This window comes from Cibotium barometz, chromosome 44, assembly GCF_041138505.1.
Source record: "Cibotium barometz isolate CiBa-2024 chromosome 44, ASM4113850v1, whole genome shotgun sequence".
Taxonomy (NCBI): Eukaryota; Viridiplantae; Streptophyta; class Polypodiopsida; order Cyatheales; family Cibotiaceae; genus Cibotium; species Cibotium barometz.
Genome location: NC_141089.1, coordinates 43,690,409 through 43,710,004, shown reverse-complemented (window position 1 = coordinate 43,710,004; position 19,596 = coordinate 43,690,409). Strand labels below are relative to the sequence as shown.

Below are 19,596 nucleotides of genomic sequence, written 5' to 3'. Positions count from 1 at the left end.
CTGATAGTTTGGCTCGATGATACCTTTGTGAAAGTTCCACTTATGTATTCTGCAGCTTCCTTTCCAAGCTTCATAGCTTCTTCTACAGCAGGAACACCAAACTGTACCATCACAGAATCTGTATCTCCGTATACCACCTGCACTGGTATGAAGAAACTCTGAAGCAGTTGCATGGAGAATTCTTTCATGCCAAGTATAAAAGGAAACTAAGAAACAAGTTACCTCAGCATCAAACTCATATCCATTTCTCAAGTTGAAACGCTCTTCGACTAGCTTCTTTGTGTGTTCAATCATCTGCCTCCCTGACATTCACACCGCATAAAACTTACATTTTGTGAATCACAGAAAATTGATGAAAACCTTGGATGTAAAAGCTCACCATAGCTGGTAACACTGCTAGATATTTCAAGGCAAGGGAGCTGTCCAATAGTTGCCCCCGTAAACCCATACACAGAGTTTGCACTGACCTACAGAGTAAGCCAGCATGCATTTAGATCAAAAGATAGGTTCACAAGTACATGCTAAATTCCAACAAACAGCAGCAAAGGAAACAAAATTCTTTCCACTATTTTTATAAGATCACAAAGCAGAACAGAACTGTCAAGAAGTATTCTTGATCTAAATTCATGATCCCTGTGCGGATGTAAAGGTTGCCGTCAAGAAATTGATTGAGTGATGGCGCTGACCCACACCCCTAAGAGGAACATCGATCTAGTGAAGCACAGGCAAAACAAGCCCATCACCCTGATTGGTATAAGCTTTCACAGACAAAGTTTTGACAACAAGATCTGACATGCACTTTACCAGTTCTTTGAAAAGGATATTTTAGATTCTTTTTTCCCTCCAAAAAAAACTCTGACTAGGTGGTCTACATCAAACCTTATCCCTTGAAAAACAAGAAGAATATCTTCCCTCCGTATAGCATGGGCTATTTTGACTTAGAAAAATGTAAATGAGCCTTCGCAGTCATTCTTGGCCTGGTTACACACAGCCTGAGCACCCAACCGTGTCTGCCCACCAAGCTGCAGGCAGCAGTTAAGCAGATTGGGCACTCGGACTGTACATCCCCACCCACAGCAGCCCCATTCTAGAAGGTACCAATAAATAATTCCTCCTAAATGATAAAATCCTGCAAACCTGTGCGCCTTCCCAAGTGTGCCTCTCGCAGATGACAGACAAGGACAGCCATTGCGTACTTCCAAGGGTGTCGATACATTCCAGGGATAGACCATTTGCCCCTTTAAGGCCCTTTAAGGGCACAACGTGGCAGCCCTGTCAACATTGAGAGCTGCAAGAGAAATTAACTGTGTAACCAGGGGTTCACCCATCGCAGTTAAAGCATATGAACTCATATTTAAGGAGACGTGAGGCCTTCTTATAATGAGAATTTTGCCAAATGATCTCAATGCTTTTTGTCATAAAACAAGAGATTTGGTTTTTAGACCATGCTAGAAGAGGGATAAAAAACTGAATGTAAATCGATTGAACTATTCTCAATCTAACATGAAGTGGCCAAGTAGAGAGTTTCCTATATTCAAATTTAATCATAAGTTTTTGGAGGACCCAATCTGTAGCATCACGAAGTGAAAGATTCCATCTCACAAGATATCCCGGACGTTTCACATGTTATCTAGGCGATATGATTTGCCCATTCCATAGAATATTGTGCCATTGAGCTTTGTTAAGGGGCAACTATGTTGATTTTTTAAAATTGATAAAAAGATGTGCTGCCATTCCAAACATATGCAAGGCGTTCACGAGACATTGCAGATCCGATTGCATATTCTGAGGAAAGAAGCTTGAGCAACCAAATGCCAACCATCAAGGAGACGAAGCCCATGTAATTTGTCAACCTCAACAAGCTTATCCATATATGTCAAGAAGGGATGAGTAGCAATAACATAGAGCAAGGTATTGAGAGGGCAGCCTTGTCGCACAGATCTACCCAAAACCCATCCAGAGGATAAGCCTTTTCCTAAAATCCATCTCGCAATGCTATCTCGATACAGCCAATAAATTATGTTTTGCATTTTTGGACCAAAGCCCAACTTCGTCATGACTTCTGCAATGTAATCCTATTGAACTGTATCAAAAGCCTTGGCAATATCAACCTGCAATAAGATCACATCCTACTTGGTATATTTTGCATACTCTATGCCACCACAGACCTTAGCAATGTTATCTATTATTTGTCTACAAAGCACAAAACCATATTAAGCTGGATGGATACTCCTATTCAAGATCTTTTTGAGGCAATTATTATTATCATGTTGACACTTTTTCGTGTCGTATGTGGATTGATTACTTTTTGAACCTTTTTGATCATGCGTCAGTTTGGTTGGGTTTGTACTTTGATATGCCTCTTGATGAGGCTTTCTTACCCACTAAACGGCTTCTACTGGTGAACAGTACCTCTCTCTCTCTCTCGCATGCACTGTTTCAGGATATGACTATTGATGTCATTGATGTGTTACAGGCTGAAATGTATGAGAACATAGACATTGCATGGTATCATTTTGCTGTCCGTATGCAAACGATTATATTGGGAGAAGAAAAACAATGCATATATCACTTGAAGAATATGCTACAGGTTCTAAGGAGACCAATCATACTCGCATGCTATCCTAGCAAGAGCAGGATCATATTATCTATGTAAAGTATGCATTGGCAAGTTAGATCATGTCAACAACCCCTTTTGGATAAGGACCGCTCATCCAAAGCTTTTTTCACAAGCTTGTATGTTTCGAGACAAAAACAATGCATATCTAGAGTGATAAAGGAGGATGGCAATTGGACACAGGACATACACCAGCTAGAGCATGAATGTGTTATGCATTTTCAGCATGTTTTCGTAACACCGTCCCAGATGACTCTTGATATTCGTAGGGTTCGGCAGGAGCTTCTGTCTCATGTTTCCAACATTGTAGACATGGATTAAATGGTTGATTTGGAGTCCATGTTTTCAGCTATGGATTTGAACAAGACAAAATAGGCGCTTGGTAAATGGAAGACTCTAGGATGGGATGGATTGATTGTGTAGTTCTTTCTGCAATTTTGCTCTATGCTTGAAGAGTCACTTTTGCTTATCAATGAGGCTTGGAATTTGAGCGTCGTGCCTTTTGCTTGGCAAGAGGGATTGAAAAGACCGGTGCCAAAAAAAGGATTTGTGTCAAAAACTTTTTGATTGGCACTCTATTACCTTAATGCCAGTGATTCATAAATTGATCAATAAGACGTACCAACGTCCAATCTTGCACCATAAACGGAATGCGCATTATGGTGAAAAGTAAAACCTCTCTTATTAGGAGAAGAACTTGTCCGTAAATCTCTCAATCCAACATCAACCACAACATTTCTCCAAGCCACTTTCTCAAAAGCAAGTATATGTGCGGTTTGACAAGGCTGTCCGCTGGCACCGTACCTCTTCCTATTTGTCGCCGAGGCCATGAGACCGGTCTCTCCACCCAAGAGACCGGACTTCAGGGATTGCACCTTCCCCTCCGCACGCAAGAGGAGCTACTCGACTTAGAGTTTGCAAACGACACAACAGCCTACCTTGCAAGAGATGTTGGGAATCTCCAAAGATTCTCGGAGGCGATCGAGATTTTCTACCGCGTATCACGAGCGCAGATCAAGTGACACAAGTCATGTGGTTTTTGAGTAAGGTCAGCACCCGACTTGGCGACCAGTTGAGGCTTTCCAGTGGATCCCGAGGGGCACTCCAGTCCGCTACCTCAGTTGCCAAGTTGGCATTGATATCTATCCAGAGCAACAGCTCACTCCGCTTCTTTTGAGTATTTGGAAAAAGCTTTTATATTGGAGCTCAATGAGGCTATCCTTAGCAGGCAGAGTGGTGGTGGCGAACCAGGTACTGCTTGCCACCATGTGGTACATCACTTCGTGCTGGGCCTTTTCTCAGGCATGTATTGGCCAAGTACAGCGTTTGACCCGGAACTTCTTGTGGGCCGGAAGTGATGGGAGACCAACTAGGGCCAAGGTGGCATGGAGAGTGATCATTCAGCCACATAGCAGAGGGGGGCTTGGCATCATCGATCCCGCTATACAGAGCCGTGCCCTGCTGGGCAGGTTGATTGTCAGAGGACTCCTACACGGTGGTGAGCCTTGGAAGGATTTCCTCTTGGCCCGGATTTCAGCCCGCACTCCGAGCCTTGGGGACCCGTGGCTGCATTGTACTAGATGGATTTTCACAGAGATGCAAGCCCGTGGGTGGTTTTAGCCCAGCCTTTGAGGATAGATTTGCCAACCAATCTACTCGGTGCTTGGGATCATCTCCGGCCAACCCTCAGACAGATTTTTCCAATCGCCTCAAAGGAGCAGCTTCGGCAACCTTTGGTCTGGAACCCCTTGATCCGTTTACCTAGTGGCCACACGCTGGGGCCTGCCGACCGCATATATCCTAGGGCGCCTTGAGCATGGGACCACCTAGGTCTCTCGGAGCGCAGCTATTTCTCGAGTGGCTGACTCCTATCCCAAAACCAACCCCCCCCCCCCCCCAGTGTGGCTAGGCATGTTTACCAAACACGATATCCTCGTGGCGGTCCATGGAGCAGATGAGGACAGTGGTCTCCTCACTTTTTCTATTGGATCCCATGGTAGACTAGAGAGATCAGAGCTCCCCTTCGAGGATTCCAGAGATTGCACCTTGCAAAGGGTGAGGGTGATTGGTTTTCAAGCACGGGAATGGCACATAGATCCAACACCGGCCAAGGTAGCCAAGGAGAGACTATGGCGGCTATTTGGGAGTGCCAACCTCTCACGCGGCTGCCGTGGGACCCAAGAAAGTGGACTTGGCATGATCCCATGGATCGGGAGGAGACTCTGGATGCCCCTTTCTTTGCATATACAACGCGGCTTGGCCACAGGATCCAGATGCCTAAGATAGATGGCACACCGACAGCAGCAGCACACTAGCCTATCACAACGCGTCCTTTTAGATTTCTCGAAGAGGCTTTGGGACAACTTTCAACCGAGAAAGATCACTCTCTTTCTTTGGTTGATGGCACACAGGAGTTTGGCCGTCGGTACTTGGCTGGCAGTTGGACGTCGGTCAACATCTTGCCCATGGTGCGCCACCCCGAGTCTCGACGACATTGCCTTTGGGATTGCCCGAAGGCTCATCAAATTTGGCAGCAGATTCTCCGCATCTTTGCTATGGACAGGGCATCAACCCGGATCATCACTTGGGGTACTGTCACTTGGGCCACCGAGAGGCTGGAGTGGTCAAGAGTTATGAGGAGGATGGGCCTTCAAGTCTTCCACCATCATATTGCAGCAATACCAATCACAACCCCACCTACATGTGACTGGCGACCAAACTCATGCCAAAGATGGGAGATTTTCTATAGCATAGCAGCCTGGCACATCTGGCGTGCTAGATGCAACGAGGCCACCGAGGGTACCCACATTCCGTCAACTGAGACCATCAAGAGCATATGGCTTGATATCATTCACACCCTCCGCGGTCAGTGGGGGAAGCTACAGGGAAGTTCTGACCGCATGCAGAAGCGGCTAGAAGCCTTCTTGAGACTTTGGAGGCCTCGCCCTTTCCTCACAGATAGAGGTGGTGACCCCATTTGTCATTACAGACCACCTCCCCCCCCCCCCCCCCCCCCGCCGTCCCGTATGAGATAGCCTTCTCCTCAGCCGGAGAAGAAGAATCTCTTGCCCCTTGATCACTTGTTTCCCGCCCTTATATGAGGCGAGTTTGTATCTAGCCTGTCGTGGTTGTACTTAGCCCTTTGTGGTTGTTTTCCCCCCTTTGTGGCTGTTTTTTCTTTAACTAATTGAAGGATCTTTTTCCCGCCCGCGGGGGGGGGGGGGGGGGGGGGGGGGGGGGGGGGTTAAAGCAAGCATATGTGAATGACCCCAAGTATTGTCTTGAGGAGAAGAGGAGTTATTAGAATCTCCACAATGATGCTGATTGAGAGGTCCTTATCTAATGAAAGTGGCACTTGCTGATGGTGGATCTTAGGCCTCAATATACAAAGCCGAATTCTTTAAGAAAACAGTTGTAGCATTTTTTCAAGGCAGCACCAAAAGTTGTTAGAAAAATTTTGAGCTATGGACTGCCAAAAAATAAATTTCCAAGCACTTTACAACAAGAGGATAGAACCTTCAAAGCCAACTGACGGCCATCCAACACAGCCTTTTCCAAAGGATCCGTAGCTTCCTGCTTGCATGAAAACTCCTTAATCAGGGCGAGATAGCAGTTTTTTTCCCAATTCATCCACAGACTGAGCAGATAACAGACCAGCAATTTGAATAAGTATCTCAAATAACAAACCTTCAGATCTGCCTTTGCCCGTTTGCGAGCAGCCAAAAGCTCTTCAAGTATCTCAGGAAGTATCCCCTGCAAATAGCACAAGCTGGTCACCAAGAGGGAAGTACTCAATCTATGCTGATAACTAGGACATGTGGAAAGTTTGCTGGACAAGGATATACTCCTATGCTACATTGCTGTGACACTTCTCCATAATTGTAGCATTTGCCTTCTCCAAACCAACCTTCTCAAGAACAGGCTTCACAAATATCTCGCCTGATGGAGTCTTTGAGATATGCTCTGGAGCAAGGTTTAGTTTGCTCAAATCCTCTGCACGAACCTGGTTAGCATTTCTACAAATCAGAGCCAATAAGACATGATGCACTATTTTCAAGGAAATGCGGCAGTTACTTGATGAGTTCTTGTTGTAACTTCAAATAAATGGCTTTCTGGCAAGTAGGAAATAAACGTCCTTACCAGCGTACAATAGCAAAGGTTGTACGCCATCATTATGGAAGGATACAATGACGCAAAATCAAGAGTTGCGATTGGTTTCTCGTAAAACCCTGACTTAGCCTCCAATACCTATCCATTGAAAAGATGTCTAGCAATCATCAACATGCTTGTTGGCAACTCACTTAGGTCCAACCCAAACAGCACAATAAGGTTTCAATACAGCATACATACTTTGTTTTGACAATGTGTAATACATTTGCAAAATGGTTTTGAGCCTAGAATTGGCCACATAGGGCTGGGATTCATGTCATTTCATACAGTACAAGAATGAATCTGGAAACAAAATTTAAAGGCTTTCCATGATTGATATGCAAAGGATAAATCGAAAAGGGAGTCTAATACAGGGTGCAAGGATTAAAACTTAGTTTCTAGTACACCTGAGGATGCTTCAGTTCTTTGCTCTAATAATTTCAAATGAAATACACAGTTGGCCTAAAATCACTACACTCTTTCTGACAGCTGCAATATCACAGCAGTAAGCTTGGTCCTTCTTCTTGTAAATACACATGGAAAGCCTTACTCTCTTTTAGCTTGCACGATGCACGCCTCACACCAGACATTAGAATGCCCTCCTCAAGTCAACATACACACAATGGAGAATAGAGTCCTGTTAAAGTCATTTATGACACCTTCAGTGTTGAACTCTTGTTGGAAATGGGGGATTCCCCACTATTCATGAGCTGACAAGGGTCCCAGTCCCAAGATTGGGTTTGAGGTTTCTGGCTTTGAAATGCTTCCTTGATGCAGGCTTTGGTTTGACTGGAGAGACAGCTCACCCTACAGCTTCTTGGTATGTTTTGCCATGCTTTGCTTGTGTCATCATATAAGCAGGACAGAGATGGGATGCTGGATAGAAGTTACATTGTGCAAAAGCTCCAAGTGGCAACACCTAGTAGTGTCTGTTTCAAGCAGTGATCCTGGCAATCTCCCTTCATAAAGAACTTTTAACACCCTTCTCCACTTATCAATATGATACACCAGATGGCCCCGAGTGCTCTATAAAGACTGTTTCCTGGAGAAACCAACTTCTTTGACTAGCACTCTTGCACAATGTCCTACTGATGCTGCTTGCATCTCCGAACAGGGAAATAAGCATTGATGCAATGTGCAACCACTGCTTAACCATCTCATTCGCAAAAAGCTAACTCTGCCAGATTCGATTCATGCTACAGCAATATCATGCATAAAATACATGGGCAAAACAACACATATTTTTTGCTAGATTTATGCTACAGGCATGTCATGCATAAAGTAGGATGCTGAAACTGAAGCAAGTTCCCAAAACAATTTACTTACTGTAGCACCTTCAAACGTATCCTGACCCGATGCCTGCCCTTTTACATTGGGTACAAGAAGGTTTTTCTGCTTAGATTTCCGAAGTATCTGGGATAGCACCTGCATTAACAAAATTATGAGCTACAGGTATTCTCCTGTGCACAATACTGAAAAAGACAATAGCAGTTTCTATAAATACCTTTATGCTTTGCCCGCGTGCAAGGAGAAAAGATATTGGAACACCAGTTACTCGAGCCATTTCGATGTAATTATATATAAACATGAGCTTATCTAGCAAGCGCTGTGGCAAATACGCATCCTGCATAATCAAAAAATAAGTGAGTAAGAAACAAGTGAAAGCTTCATCATATGCCTGCCTTTGACCATTTTTTAATCCTTCTATTAGTTAAAAGAAAGTCAGCCAAAAGGTTACAACTCTGTCCATACTGAAGAAATAAAGGGGGGGAGCCTAACCCGTGGCCTACAATGCCATGTGACCATGACCTCCTATCTGGAGAAGAAAGGTCCAGTGCTCCAAGTGTGGTAGAAAGCAGCCCGCCGTCTCTGCAGGCGGCATAGTCACAAGGGACGGGGGACGGTAACAGGGGACAGGGACGGGGGACGGCCATATGTAGGGAACGGGGACGGGGGTCGGAACGGCATCCATGAGGGGATGGGGTGTGATTGGCCTCATCCCACCATGTCCATCCCGTCGTCCTTCTACGGGTACTTGGAACTTGAAGAGCCACTACCACGAGGAGGATGCCATGGATGATGGATGCCTCCTTGTCACTTGATAGCTTGAGAGAGAGAGAGAGAGAGAGAGAGAGAGAGAGTGAGTGAGGCTTGAGCCTTGAAAGTTGAGGTAGAACTTGAGAAGTTGAGTGTGAGGGTGGGTGGGGGTGGGGGTGTGTGTGTGTGTGTGTGTGTGTGAAGCTTGAGAGAGAGTGTGTGTGTGAGGGAGAGAGTGTGTGTCTTGAGAGGCTACAGCTTGCTTGTGTGAGAGCTTGAAACTTGAGACCTTGGCCCTCGAGGCTTGCCGCTTGAGGGAGAGAGAGTGTGTGTGCGTGCGAAGCTAAAGCTTGAAGTGTGAGAGGGAGTGTGTGTGTGTGTGTGTGTCTTCTTATAGGGAGAGGCAAGAGAGGCCAAGGCCCAAAGCCTCAAAGGCTCAAGGCCTATGGGCCAAAGCTAAAGGCCCATGAAAAGTCCCTCCCAAACGGCCAAAAAAAAGGTCAAAAATGTGACCATTGCCCACAGTAACCTGCGGCGTTCCCATGCAGCCGTTCCCCACAACCGTCCCCTCCTGGATTCATACCCGGAACGCAGTCCCTTGTGAGGGATGCCCAACTAGGGACGTCCGTCCGTCCCCGTCCCACAGTGTTCCCGAGATGGCGCCCCCCTCCGTTCCAAGGGTCCGTCCCCTCCGTCCCAAGTGACTATGGCACGCGGACTAAGTCCCTAATCAAATGCTTTAAGTATCCCGTTAAGGTATAAATGAGATCTGGCCCAGATCACGCAAATGGTCTCCACACGTGAAGTGGACTCACCTCCAACGGTCTTGCTATAGTGTGCTCGCAAATGTGTCAGGCAGCCAAGCCGCAAATGAGCTTCCAGCGCTGGTGTTTGCCAGTCTCCCAGGTCCAGTGTCGCACGGGGGCTGTAGAAAATGACGCCTTTGAAATGCCGCCTCCATCATCCTCATAAAATAGTGTTGAAAAAAGCGTCGAGAAAAATAACATGTAAACAAGCGTTGAAAAAAAAAATTCCCACGCTGATTTCGACCACAGTTTCGACGGTATTTTCGACGACCTTTTCCACGATTATCTCCACGACCTTTTCAATGCTTATTTTGACGATCGCTACTTTTCATTCAAATTCAAAATCTTTCCAGATCTTGCGTACCCCCGACATTTCAAATTCCATATCACCGACTTCCACCCTCCACAAATACTTAAGGGAGGATCCCCCTCCAAAAATAAGCATTCATTCCCATTGCAAATCAATATGGAAACCATGGACGATACCACACCCTCAAATTTGGTTGATTTAGAAAAGAAAACCCCTTGCCCATGTACTCGCTCTGCAAATACCAAGTGGCTCGATGTCGACGAATTTGCAATGATCATACAAAAAATGAAAAATATTTCCGGTGGAGCGATTGGAACATCTAATTAGTGGCAATGCACGCTTCAACAATGGCGAACCAGTGGATATCCGGCCTGAACGATGGAGACTAACAAGAGTAGCCACACAAATGAGTTGATCCAACAACCCGAGAAACTTAGGCGGACTCGAAGTAAATTCTAGAACATGACATGGATGACATGATAAATGCCTTACATGATGGAACAAAAGATCGTGGTTCGGAACACGAAGGAGTAAAAGAAATCACACAACGTGTGGAATACGCTTCCCAAGAGGAGAAAGAGCTACGTAGGCTTGCTCGTCTTCCACTATATCGTGGAACACGTGTCTGTTTTACGCGCTTGCCTATCCATATTGAACTTGCAATCTTTTGGATGGTCTGATACGAGCGTATCAAAACTTTTTGCATAAGTGATGACATCATATACAATTAGTGAGTTATGTACCTTTATATGCATTTTCTTAGCCTATCTATTTTGTGTAACAGCTTATTGAAACATCAAATATTGCGAGAAGATAATGAGATGCCTCCCAGTTTTTAATGGTCCGGCATTGATGGGATCGGAGGTAAAGAGGCAAAGAATGTGCCACCAAACCTGCTGGGCCTTCGGGCAATCCCAAAGACAAAGTCGTTAGGACTCACCAAGGCCGTCACATCTGCGACACCCTACTGCTGGCCCGCTTGAGATTGCCAGCCATGTGTCCACTGCAAGGCTCCGGTGAGCCAGCAACCACAAGAAGTAGGAGACATTGCAGGGGCGAAAGCTGCACCAGAGACGCTGCCAAAAATTTTGGAGGAAAGTGGTTGGGATCCCCTGAGCCTACCAGTGATGGGAGAGTTTGGGGGTGCCGTCGATATGCTGCAGAATCCGCCGTCCCAGTCGGGCCAAGCACTCGAAGAATGTGATTGGGGGGTTCTCAGAGAGGCGGTGGGGTTATGCCAGCTCCACTCATCGAGGCCCACTAAACATGTACCAGGGGTATGTTCTCCCAAAAAGCCTTAAGGGCCACGATGCAACGCCCATTACCTCGAGAGGTGGAAGGCCAATATGTCCATTCCGCCCGTGTCGGCCCACAATACGAACGCTCTGAAGGGGAGTGGGGGCAGTACCATCGAAGAACTGCTGTAAGCAGATGTGACTGCCCTGGGACCTGCCAGCCTCCATGGTGATCAATGGGAAGCCTCCCACCAAGGCGAGAAGCAAGAGCAACCCGTCCTCCTGAAAGAAGCCATCCAAGAGTCATCGGGGAGGGAGGGGGGGGGGGGGCGCAGGTCGCAGGGTGGCCAATCAGATGGCTCAGTCAATGTCATGGCACATGATGGAGGCACCATGCAAACCCAGCAGGGTCTGCTCGGGATTGCGATGAAAGCGCCACCAAGTCCCCCAAGTCTGGGCTGGACCAGAGCAAAGTCTACCCCAAGAGTAATGGGATCGGGCCCCAAACGGAAGAGGGTTCCAGGCGATGTGCTGGCACTCTCGGTGGGCGGGGCAGCCTGAATCAGAGCTGGGCAGAGGTGTGGAAGAGGCTGGCGGCAAATCTGTCAGCAAAGAAAGTACTGAGCTCTCTCAGGGGAGCCACAGAGAAGAACCATCCCACATCTAGAGTCGGAGGGCCACCGCGTGATGGGAACCGGATGAAATGTGGCTCCAGAAAATCCTTCCACGGACTGGAGACTGTGGACTATCAGCTTGCCCAGAAGGGCTCTGCTCTGGACTGCAAGGTCTATGAGGTCAACACCGCCCTGGTCCCATGGCAGAACTAGTATGCACCAGGCCACCTTGCCCTTGCGGGCTTGTCATTTCCTCCTGACCAAAGAAAGTTCCGGATCAGCCATTGCCCTTGGCTATTGCAAGAACCATGGAAGGCCCAGGAGGTGGAAGCACCACATGGACGGTGAGGAGGACCTGATTGGCCACTACGGCCCAGCCAACAAGGGAAAGGCGGGCTATGCTCAAATTGAGAAGTTTCCCCCAAATGCTCAGCAGGAGCTGTTAGAAGTCATCTCCTGCCCAGTTTTATACACCAGGGCCTTTGTTGTGGGTGTGCCCGCCCTTATGAGGTGTTTTCCCATTTTTCCCCACTCTCCGCATTTTTCCCCTATTTTTCCCATTTTTTCTAAGGCTTGGGAGGGCTGCCAGGTGATGCCAGGAGCACCCTATTGCTGGCCGACTGGATCTACATCAATCGTGGGCTTCAGGGCTGCTGGCCGACTGGATTTGATCAGTCGTGGGCACCTGTTTTGCTGGCCGACTGCATTTATGCAGTCGTGGGTCTTTTCATCAGTCGTGGGCATTCCTTCTGCTGGCCGACTGCCCTCTATGGGAGGTATATATAGGACCCCAGCCCCCATACCTCATTTGTATCATATCTCGGGATCTTCTTGTGTATATAGAGCAGAGTTACACGCCTACATCAGTCTCTCTCTTGTGCTGTTTTTCTACCTGCGTTTTTGCTTTTGCTCTTGTGTTCCCAGATTTGGTCATCATCTCCGCTGCATATTCTGACATGGTATCAGAGCCCTAGGCTCTAGATAGGTCTTGGGATTTGTGTGAGCAAGAGGGGGACTGTTTTGTGGCTGATTGGTGGACTGTTTTGGGCTGATCGGGAAGAGGAGAAGCAAGAGGAAGGCGGGCTGATTTGCTGGACAGCCACTTGCAGGTATCAGTTCTTCTTTGTTCCCGCCCACCCACCCTTTTCAGAGAACATCCCCGCAATGGCAGATTTGTTTGAGATGGCCGAGAGACATGTGAAGATCCCGACACTCCCCACGTTTCCGGTGGACCGTCAGTTGGACGGGAGCAACTACGGCATATGGAAGGCGATGATGGAATCCGTTCTGGAGTCCTACGATCTCGCCGATTTCGTCGTTGTTGGTGTTCCACGGCCGGAAGTAGAGGAAGGGGAGTTACCGTCAACCCGAAAGGACCGGGAGGCCCAGACGCAGATGTGGGATCGCGTCAACGCCAGGGTCCGTTCGTTTATTTTCCTCAACTGCACACCACAGGTAATCAATCATGTAAAGCACATGACGCTGGCCAGAGGTATATGGCAGCATTTGGCCTCACTTTACAACAGGGTATCGCCCATGAAGAGGATTTCCTTGGAAGTACAGATGCGGGTTATGAGCCCTGCAAAGTCATCGACGATGCAGGAGCATATTAACAAGCTGCAGGCTCTTCAGCAGGAAGTTCTCCAAGCTGGGAAGGAGATATCGTCAGAGGACATGGCCATAATGTTGCTGTCACATTTGCCCTCTTCGTACTCAGCATTTTACTCGTCGTTAATTACCAGTGGCAGGCTCAGCACCATCACGTGGGAGGAGCTTGTGCCCATGGTCCTGGACCAGGAGGAACGATTTACGAACCCTCCTCAGGGTGGAGGTTCGGAGGCCTTTACTGGCCAACGGTCGAAAGGCCGTAACTCGAGCAAAGGGAAGGCTTCATCGGAGAAGTCTTCTGAGAAGATGTCCGACGCTGACCGCGAGAAGCTAAAGGCAGAGAGGACCTGTAATGATTGTGGCGAGAAAGGCCACTACTGGAGGCAGTGTCCCAAGCGGAAGACCGAGAAGGGTGAAGACTCCTCAGCAATCATGAAGACTCCGGCTTTTGTGCACCTGGAGGTGATGGACACCGATGCTTCATTTTCTTCAGGCAGGGAGGAGATTGGAGGACTCTCCGCAACGGATACTCGGGAGTGGATTCTCGATAGTGGTGCTTCCAGGCACATGACTCCTTCCCGTTCTGGTTTACAGGATCTCTGCAGGCTTTCTGGTCATATTCTTACTGGGATACGTCCACTATCCCAGTTCACAGTGAGGGCAGGATGGAGATAGTTCCCGATGGCAGAGGAGGGAAGCATTCCTCCCAGGTGTTGTATGTTCCGGCACTTGGTTTTCATCTGTTGTCAGTGCATCAGGTTTGCAAGACTGGCGTACGGGTGGAGTTTGATGAGCATTTTGTTGCTCTCCGGGACAAAGCAACAGGCCAAGTGGTTTGGGAAGGTGGAGTGGAGAATGGAGTCTACAGGCTTTCAGCACTCTCTCTCCCAGGTCCTCGAGATTGTGATGAGTGGCAGTGTGGTAATAGCTACTCAGGTGTGGATATGCTGCAGATGCGGGCTTTCCGAGACCAGATGGTGGATAGCTTGCAAGTAGATAGCAGCAGTTGGCAGGAACTTTCCAGTACTGAGGTTGGTAGTTCTTGTGTTCGTGAGTCAAAGGAAGCTGAACAGGTCACTTATGCTCTGATGTCTCGTCGTGTTCGGGACATAGAACTTCCAGTAGTTGAGGATGTTCTTTCCACGGGGACCTTTCGGAAAGCCAGGCAGGTGACAGGTGCTTACTTGCAGAAGGAGGTGGTTACTCCAGGCTTTGTGGTTCCGGATTCAGAGGGGGTGGTTGACAGGTTTCATCAGGTTTCCAGGACTTGTTTGTGCACCGTAACAGGTGTTGATCCTTGTGAGCAGTGTGATGTCTCTGTGATTCAGAAGCTGTATGGTTCATGGATCTGGTTGATGGACACCGGATTGGACGGGAGCTTCCTGATGAGGCAGTTGAGCTCTTGGTTGCAGATGTCTCTTTGTGAGGCAGGATTGCGTTTCCTGTGGTTTCTGCAGCATGCGAAGGATCATGGACTCTTGTACACAAGAGGGGGATTGTTGGATGGAGTCCGACTCCACCGTTGGAGTGACTCGGTTTGGGGAGGAGATCCGGACACGAGGAGATCTACTTATGCCCCAGGAGCAGTTTTACGGAGCAGGAGGAGGTTACATTGCAGGTTTGGGCTTCCACTGGAGGAACCCATGGTCATCCAGAGACACTTTGTTCGTGAACAGATTGTTGCTGATGACATCTTGCTGGAGTTCTGTTCGACGGAGGACAGTACGGTGGACCTCTTCACGAAGTCGCTCTCAGGATTTGCTCAGGCGGCACCCCAGCTCCCAGTGGTTGGTCACACAGCCATGAGCTGAGAGGGGGTGTTAGAAGTCATCTCCTGCCCAGTTTTATACACCAGGGCCTTTGTTGTGGGTGTGCCCGCCCTTATGAGGTGTTTTCCCATTTTTCCCCACTCTCCGCATTTTTCCCCTATTTTTCCCATTTTTTCTAAGGCTTGGAAGGGCTGCCAGGTGATGCCAGGAGCACCCTATTGCTGGCCGACTGGATCTACATCAATCGTGGGCTTCAGGGCTGCTGGCCGACTGGATTTGATCAGTCGTGGGCACCTGTTTTGCTGGCCGACTGCATTTATGCAGTCGTGGGTCTTTTCATCAGTCGTGGGCATTCCTTCTGCTGGCCGACTGCCCTCTATGGGAGGTATATATAGGACCCCAGCCCCCATACCTCATTTGTATCATATCTCGGGATCTTCTTGTGTATATAGAGCAGAGTTACACGCCTACATCTGTCTCTCTCTTGTGCTGTTTTTCTACCTGCGTTTTTGCTTTTGCTCTTGTGTTCCCAGATTTGGTCATCATCTCCGCTGCATATTCTGACAAGAGCGGGGGCGATCTGCTGCTTCACCGTGATATCAAGCCCCACCTGACACCCAAGGTAGCGTACTCAGGTGCCTGGAGGGATCCACTGAAAACTGTCTACTACTGGCCTCCAAGCTGGTGTAGGTGCACCACTCACCCCAAAAAAAAAAAAGTGTCATTTGATCCAAACCCAAGGAAAGGCAGGATTCCTCAAATGTTGCGGCACAATGGCAGAGGTTTAATCTCAGAACCCTCAAGGTATGCAATAGAAGGCAAGACTGTGAGGCATCTGACCAAACTCCAGGAGCTGTGAGGTGTCCTAGCCTCTGATGTGGAAAGTAAGCTCCTCCTAGGTGGAGCACGCGTGCCCTAAAATGGTAGATCTGGGCTACTACCCCGGCAGTCCTTTGGGTCCTCAAGCCCCACCGGCAAGTGTCTGGCGACCAGGCTCACGCCAACGACGGGAGATTTGCAATAGCAGAGCCGCCTGGCACATCTAGCGTGCTAGATGTAGGGAGGCCATCGAGGGCACCTACACTCCGCCAGCTGAGACCATCAGGAGCATATGGCTTGACATCATTCACACCCTCCACGATCAGTGGGGGAAGCTACAAGGAGGTTCTGACCGCATGCAGAAGCGGCAGGAAGCCTTCTTGAGACTTTGGAGGCCAGGCCCTTTCCTCACGGATAGAGGCGGTGACCCCATTTGGCATTACAGACCACCTGTATTGTTGTTTCCCCCTCCTCCCCCTATATGAGATAGCCTTCTCCTCACAGAGCGGCCAGCCGGAGGAGAAGCATCTCTTTCCCTTTGATCATTTGTCTCCCACCCTTATATGAGGTGAGGTTGTATTTAGCCCATCATGGTTGTACTTAGCCCTTTGCGGCTGTTTTTCTTTAACTAATTGAAGGATCTTTTTCCTGGGGGGGGGGGGGGGGGGAACAAACCCACTACTGTAACATTGACAAGAGTGGGACCGGGGTGGTACGTGACAATGCAAACCCGAAGGGAAGCATGATCCTTGAGAATTCTCGTGCCTCTGCTGGAATCCAGTGGAAGAAGTCACACTCCACCGGGAACCCCATGTAGAGAAGGGGGAGCCCTGGTGAAACTAAGGCAAACCTGGTGACGGGGGAGCACAAGATCCGAGTCTCCACGGGGTTGAAGAAACTCTAAAAGGATCTCTAGTGGGGGGTGGCAACATAGCCCTCATAGAGAAAGATCGAGCTTCCCTCTTCTGTGCTAAAAGGGGGGGGGGGGGGGGGGAGGGGGGGAAAGCCTGGGGAAGAAGGAGGGGAAGGGGGGAGGCTGTCCAATCGTGGAAGGAGCATTCTAGGGGGGGAGGCTAAGATGTCTCCGGATCTGAGTGAGGAGGCGGGTCCAGCTCCTCAGAGAGGCGGTGAGATGGAGGAATGGGGGCCGGCTCGTTGCACGATGTGGGGGTGGGTTTGGGGACCTCGAGGGCGAGGGGGGATCCTAGGGAGGCAAATCTTAGGGTGGGTCCACGAGGATCTCCACGGCTAACAACTCGAAATTGTTCTCTTAAGTGACAATTGCTTTGGGGTGTGGGCCATCTGTTGTAGGCCGGGGGGGAGGTAGCACTAGCATTGGCGGCACTGAGGCCAAGCTTTGGACATGATGGTGGTTGAGGCTACCACTTGTTACATCCCAACAAGCCTAGGGTTAGGGCTAGGGTCGTGTGCTAATCCAAGATTAGGATTAGTGGGGACCTGGAGATTTCACACGGGGGCTAAGGGCGCTAGCAAAAAGAGGTCTAGATTGGCTAAGAGCTTATAATTAATAGCATAGTGTTAATAACGGCTAAGAGCTTATAAAGAAAGCAATAAAATTTGTAAATAAAGCAAGGGCCAATAATAGCCGGGTTATTCCCATATAAGTGACCTTGGAGTCACTTATTAGACAAGAGGTCAAGTAGTCACACAGTGGGCTAGGGCTACCAAGGAAGCATGCAGGATCTCGTGACCATGGAGCAACAAGGTGGGTGGTTCGGCCTAGTGGTATGGGATGCTAGGTTGGGGCCATTGGTACCAAGCAAGCTCACGGTAATCACACCTCGGGCTCAAGGGTGGTTCGAGGCACTTGACCTATGGTTGGGTGGTGACTCACTAGCCACAATCCATCGAAATCATGCAATGCATACGATGATGTCGGGTCTATGATACCTCGTTAGGGTTTCGGTTCTAGGTCAAATAATCCTTGGGCATGGACTGTGGAAACCTATGGGACCCTGCATGGATGTGCAAAGGTCGAAGAAAAGGAGAAAAATCACCCTTTTGACACCCTTGGTACGGGGAAGCCACGACGGCCTAAGGCATCTCCTTGCACAACCTGAATTTACCCTTGTGATGATAGACAAGGAAAGCAAGCGTGCTAGGCCTATGTGGGTTGTGATGCGCCCAAAAAAAGGGGCAATCGGATAAGGCAGGTTTGTGTGCATGAAGGGCAGCCAGCCATAAAGGTGGTTTGACCAGCCCTAAGGTGGCCAGCCAAGACTTGCGCACAGGCCAACCACGGGGTGGCTAGGTACACGCCATCCGACGGCAACCTGTTATAAGGCGCAGCTATGAAGGCCCATTCAAGCCACGCATAGCACCTTCAGTTGTTCATCTAAAGGTCTGGCTTGGACTAGGAGGGCAAACATGCTCATACCACGCACATGACAAGTCCGTAGGTTGGCATGTCGAAGGCTTTCAGACATGCTTTGGTAGCATGGGACATCGGAGTTAGACATGGGCGTATGGGATTGTGCAGGAAGCCCTAGCCTTGGCTTGGGAGAGATCAATGGATGCCGAAGGTGAGCTAGCCCTACCACCTCATGATTTGATTTAGGACTAACCTTAGTTTTCAGTTGTGTTTAGGGCAAATTTTGGAAAGGACTTTGCAGTTGGTATCAAAGCAACCCTAATGCAAAGGCTAAAGAGGTGTGTGTGTCTAGGTATCACAGGTGTCAGAGTCCCAGTTATTCCTCTCATTGTTTTCTCTTTCTATCAAAAGTGAATTGCTCTACTAAAGTTGTACAAGGTAATTTGTTGGCTTCAAGGATTGCATCTAAGTCGTGTGTTAAAGAGATGAGAAGAGCGTTGTTTTAATATGTGATTGGGCTGTAGCAAGTACCCTGTAGCTGCCTGATCAACTAAGGGCTTGATGGCAAGAGGAGGGTAACGTGGCCAAGGCATAGCCGTGAATTTTATCATGGATTTGCCTCGTACACACTATGGCAATGATGCAATATGGACCATTGTGGACATAACAAATAGAAAGAATTATTACAACAAAAAAGTAGTTGATAGGACATATACACCACTAAAGATAGAAAGAATTAACACAATATCAACTGGCTGCAACTTGGATGAAACCTTCACAATGTGAAAACCGCATGTCCGCTAATATAGCATAAAGATATACCTAGATGAATCCAAGAACATGCCCAAATTCACCTTATAAGAAAGTTCAATTTATAACCTCATGGTAGTCATCCAAAAGACAATAAACCATCACCTCCATCATGCATAGTATGGACTAGATACTACAACATCCCCCACTAACGTCATCAATGCCCAATAGTGGGTGTAGAACTTGGTATCAATCTATGCTCCCACACACACACACACCCCACGCACACACACATATAAGAGCATGCATTCATACAAAGGTCTGTGTACTAAGTTTCTATCAAAGCTCCGGATATAAAGACACACTCAGCCATAATGAAGCCTCACACTAAGGATCATTACAAATAGAAAGAATTATTACAACAAAAAAGTAGTTGCAACTTGGACGAAAACTTCACAATGTGAAAACCGCATGTCCGCTAATACAACATAAAGATACACCTAGATGAATCCAAGAACATGCCCAAATTCACCTTATAAGAAAGTGCAAT

General features: G+C 48.2%; 1 protein-coding gene across 4 annotated transcripts in view; it reads right to left on the bottom strand.

Moving 5' to 3' along the window:
- The window catches only part of LOC147613322 (DNA polymerase delta subunit 1), a 57,021-nt gene that overhangs the window by 10,085 nt on the left and 27,340 nt on the right, over nt 1-19,596 (bottom strand). For all 4 annotated transcript variants that reach the window (XM_086782615.1, XM_086782614.1, XM_086782616.1 and 1 more), the window contains 9 exons: nt 8,271-8,390; nt 8,093-8,191; nt 6,758-6,865; nt 6,525-6,620; nt 6,305-6,370; nt 6,134-6,190; nt 380-467; nt 223-302; nt 24-137 (listed from right to left, as the gene is read on the bottom strand). In XM_086782615.1, coding sequence (XP_086638741.1) covers nt 24-137; nt 223-302; nt 380-467; nt 6,134-6,190; nt 6,305-6,370; nt 6,525-6,620; nt 6,758-6,865; nt 8,093-8,191; nt 8,271-8,390 — 828 coding nt within the window. The remainder of the gene's footprint in view (nt 1-23; nt 138-222; nt 303-379; nt 468-6,133; nt 6,191-6,304; nt 6,371-6,524; nt 6,621-6,757; nt 6,866-8,092; nt 8,192-8,270; nt 8,391-19,596) is intronic.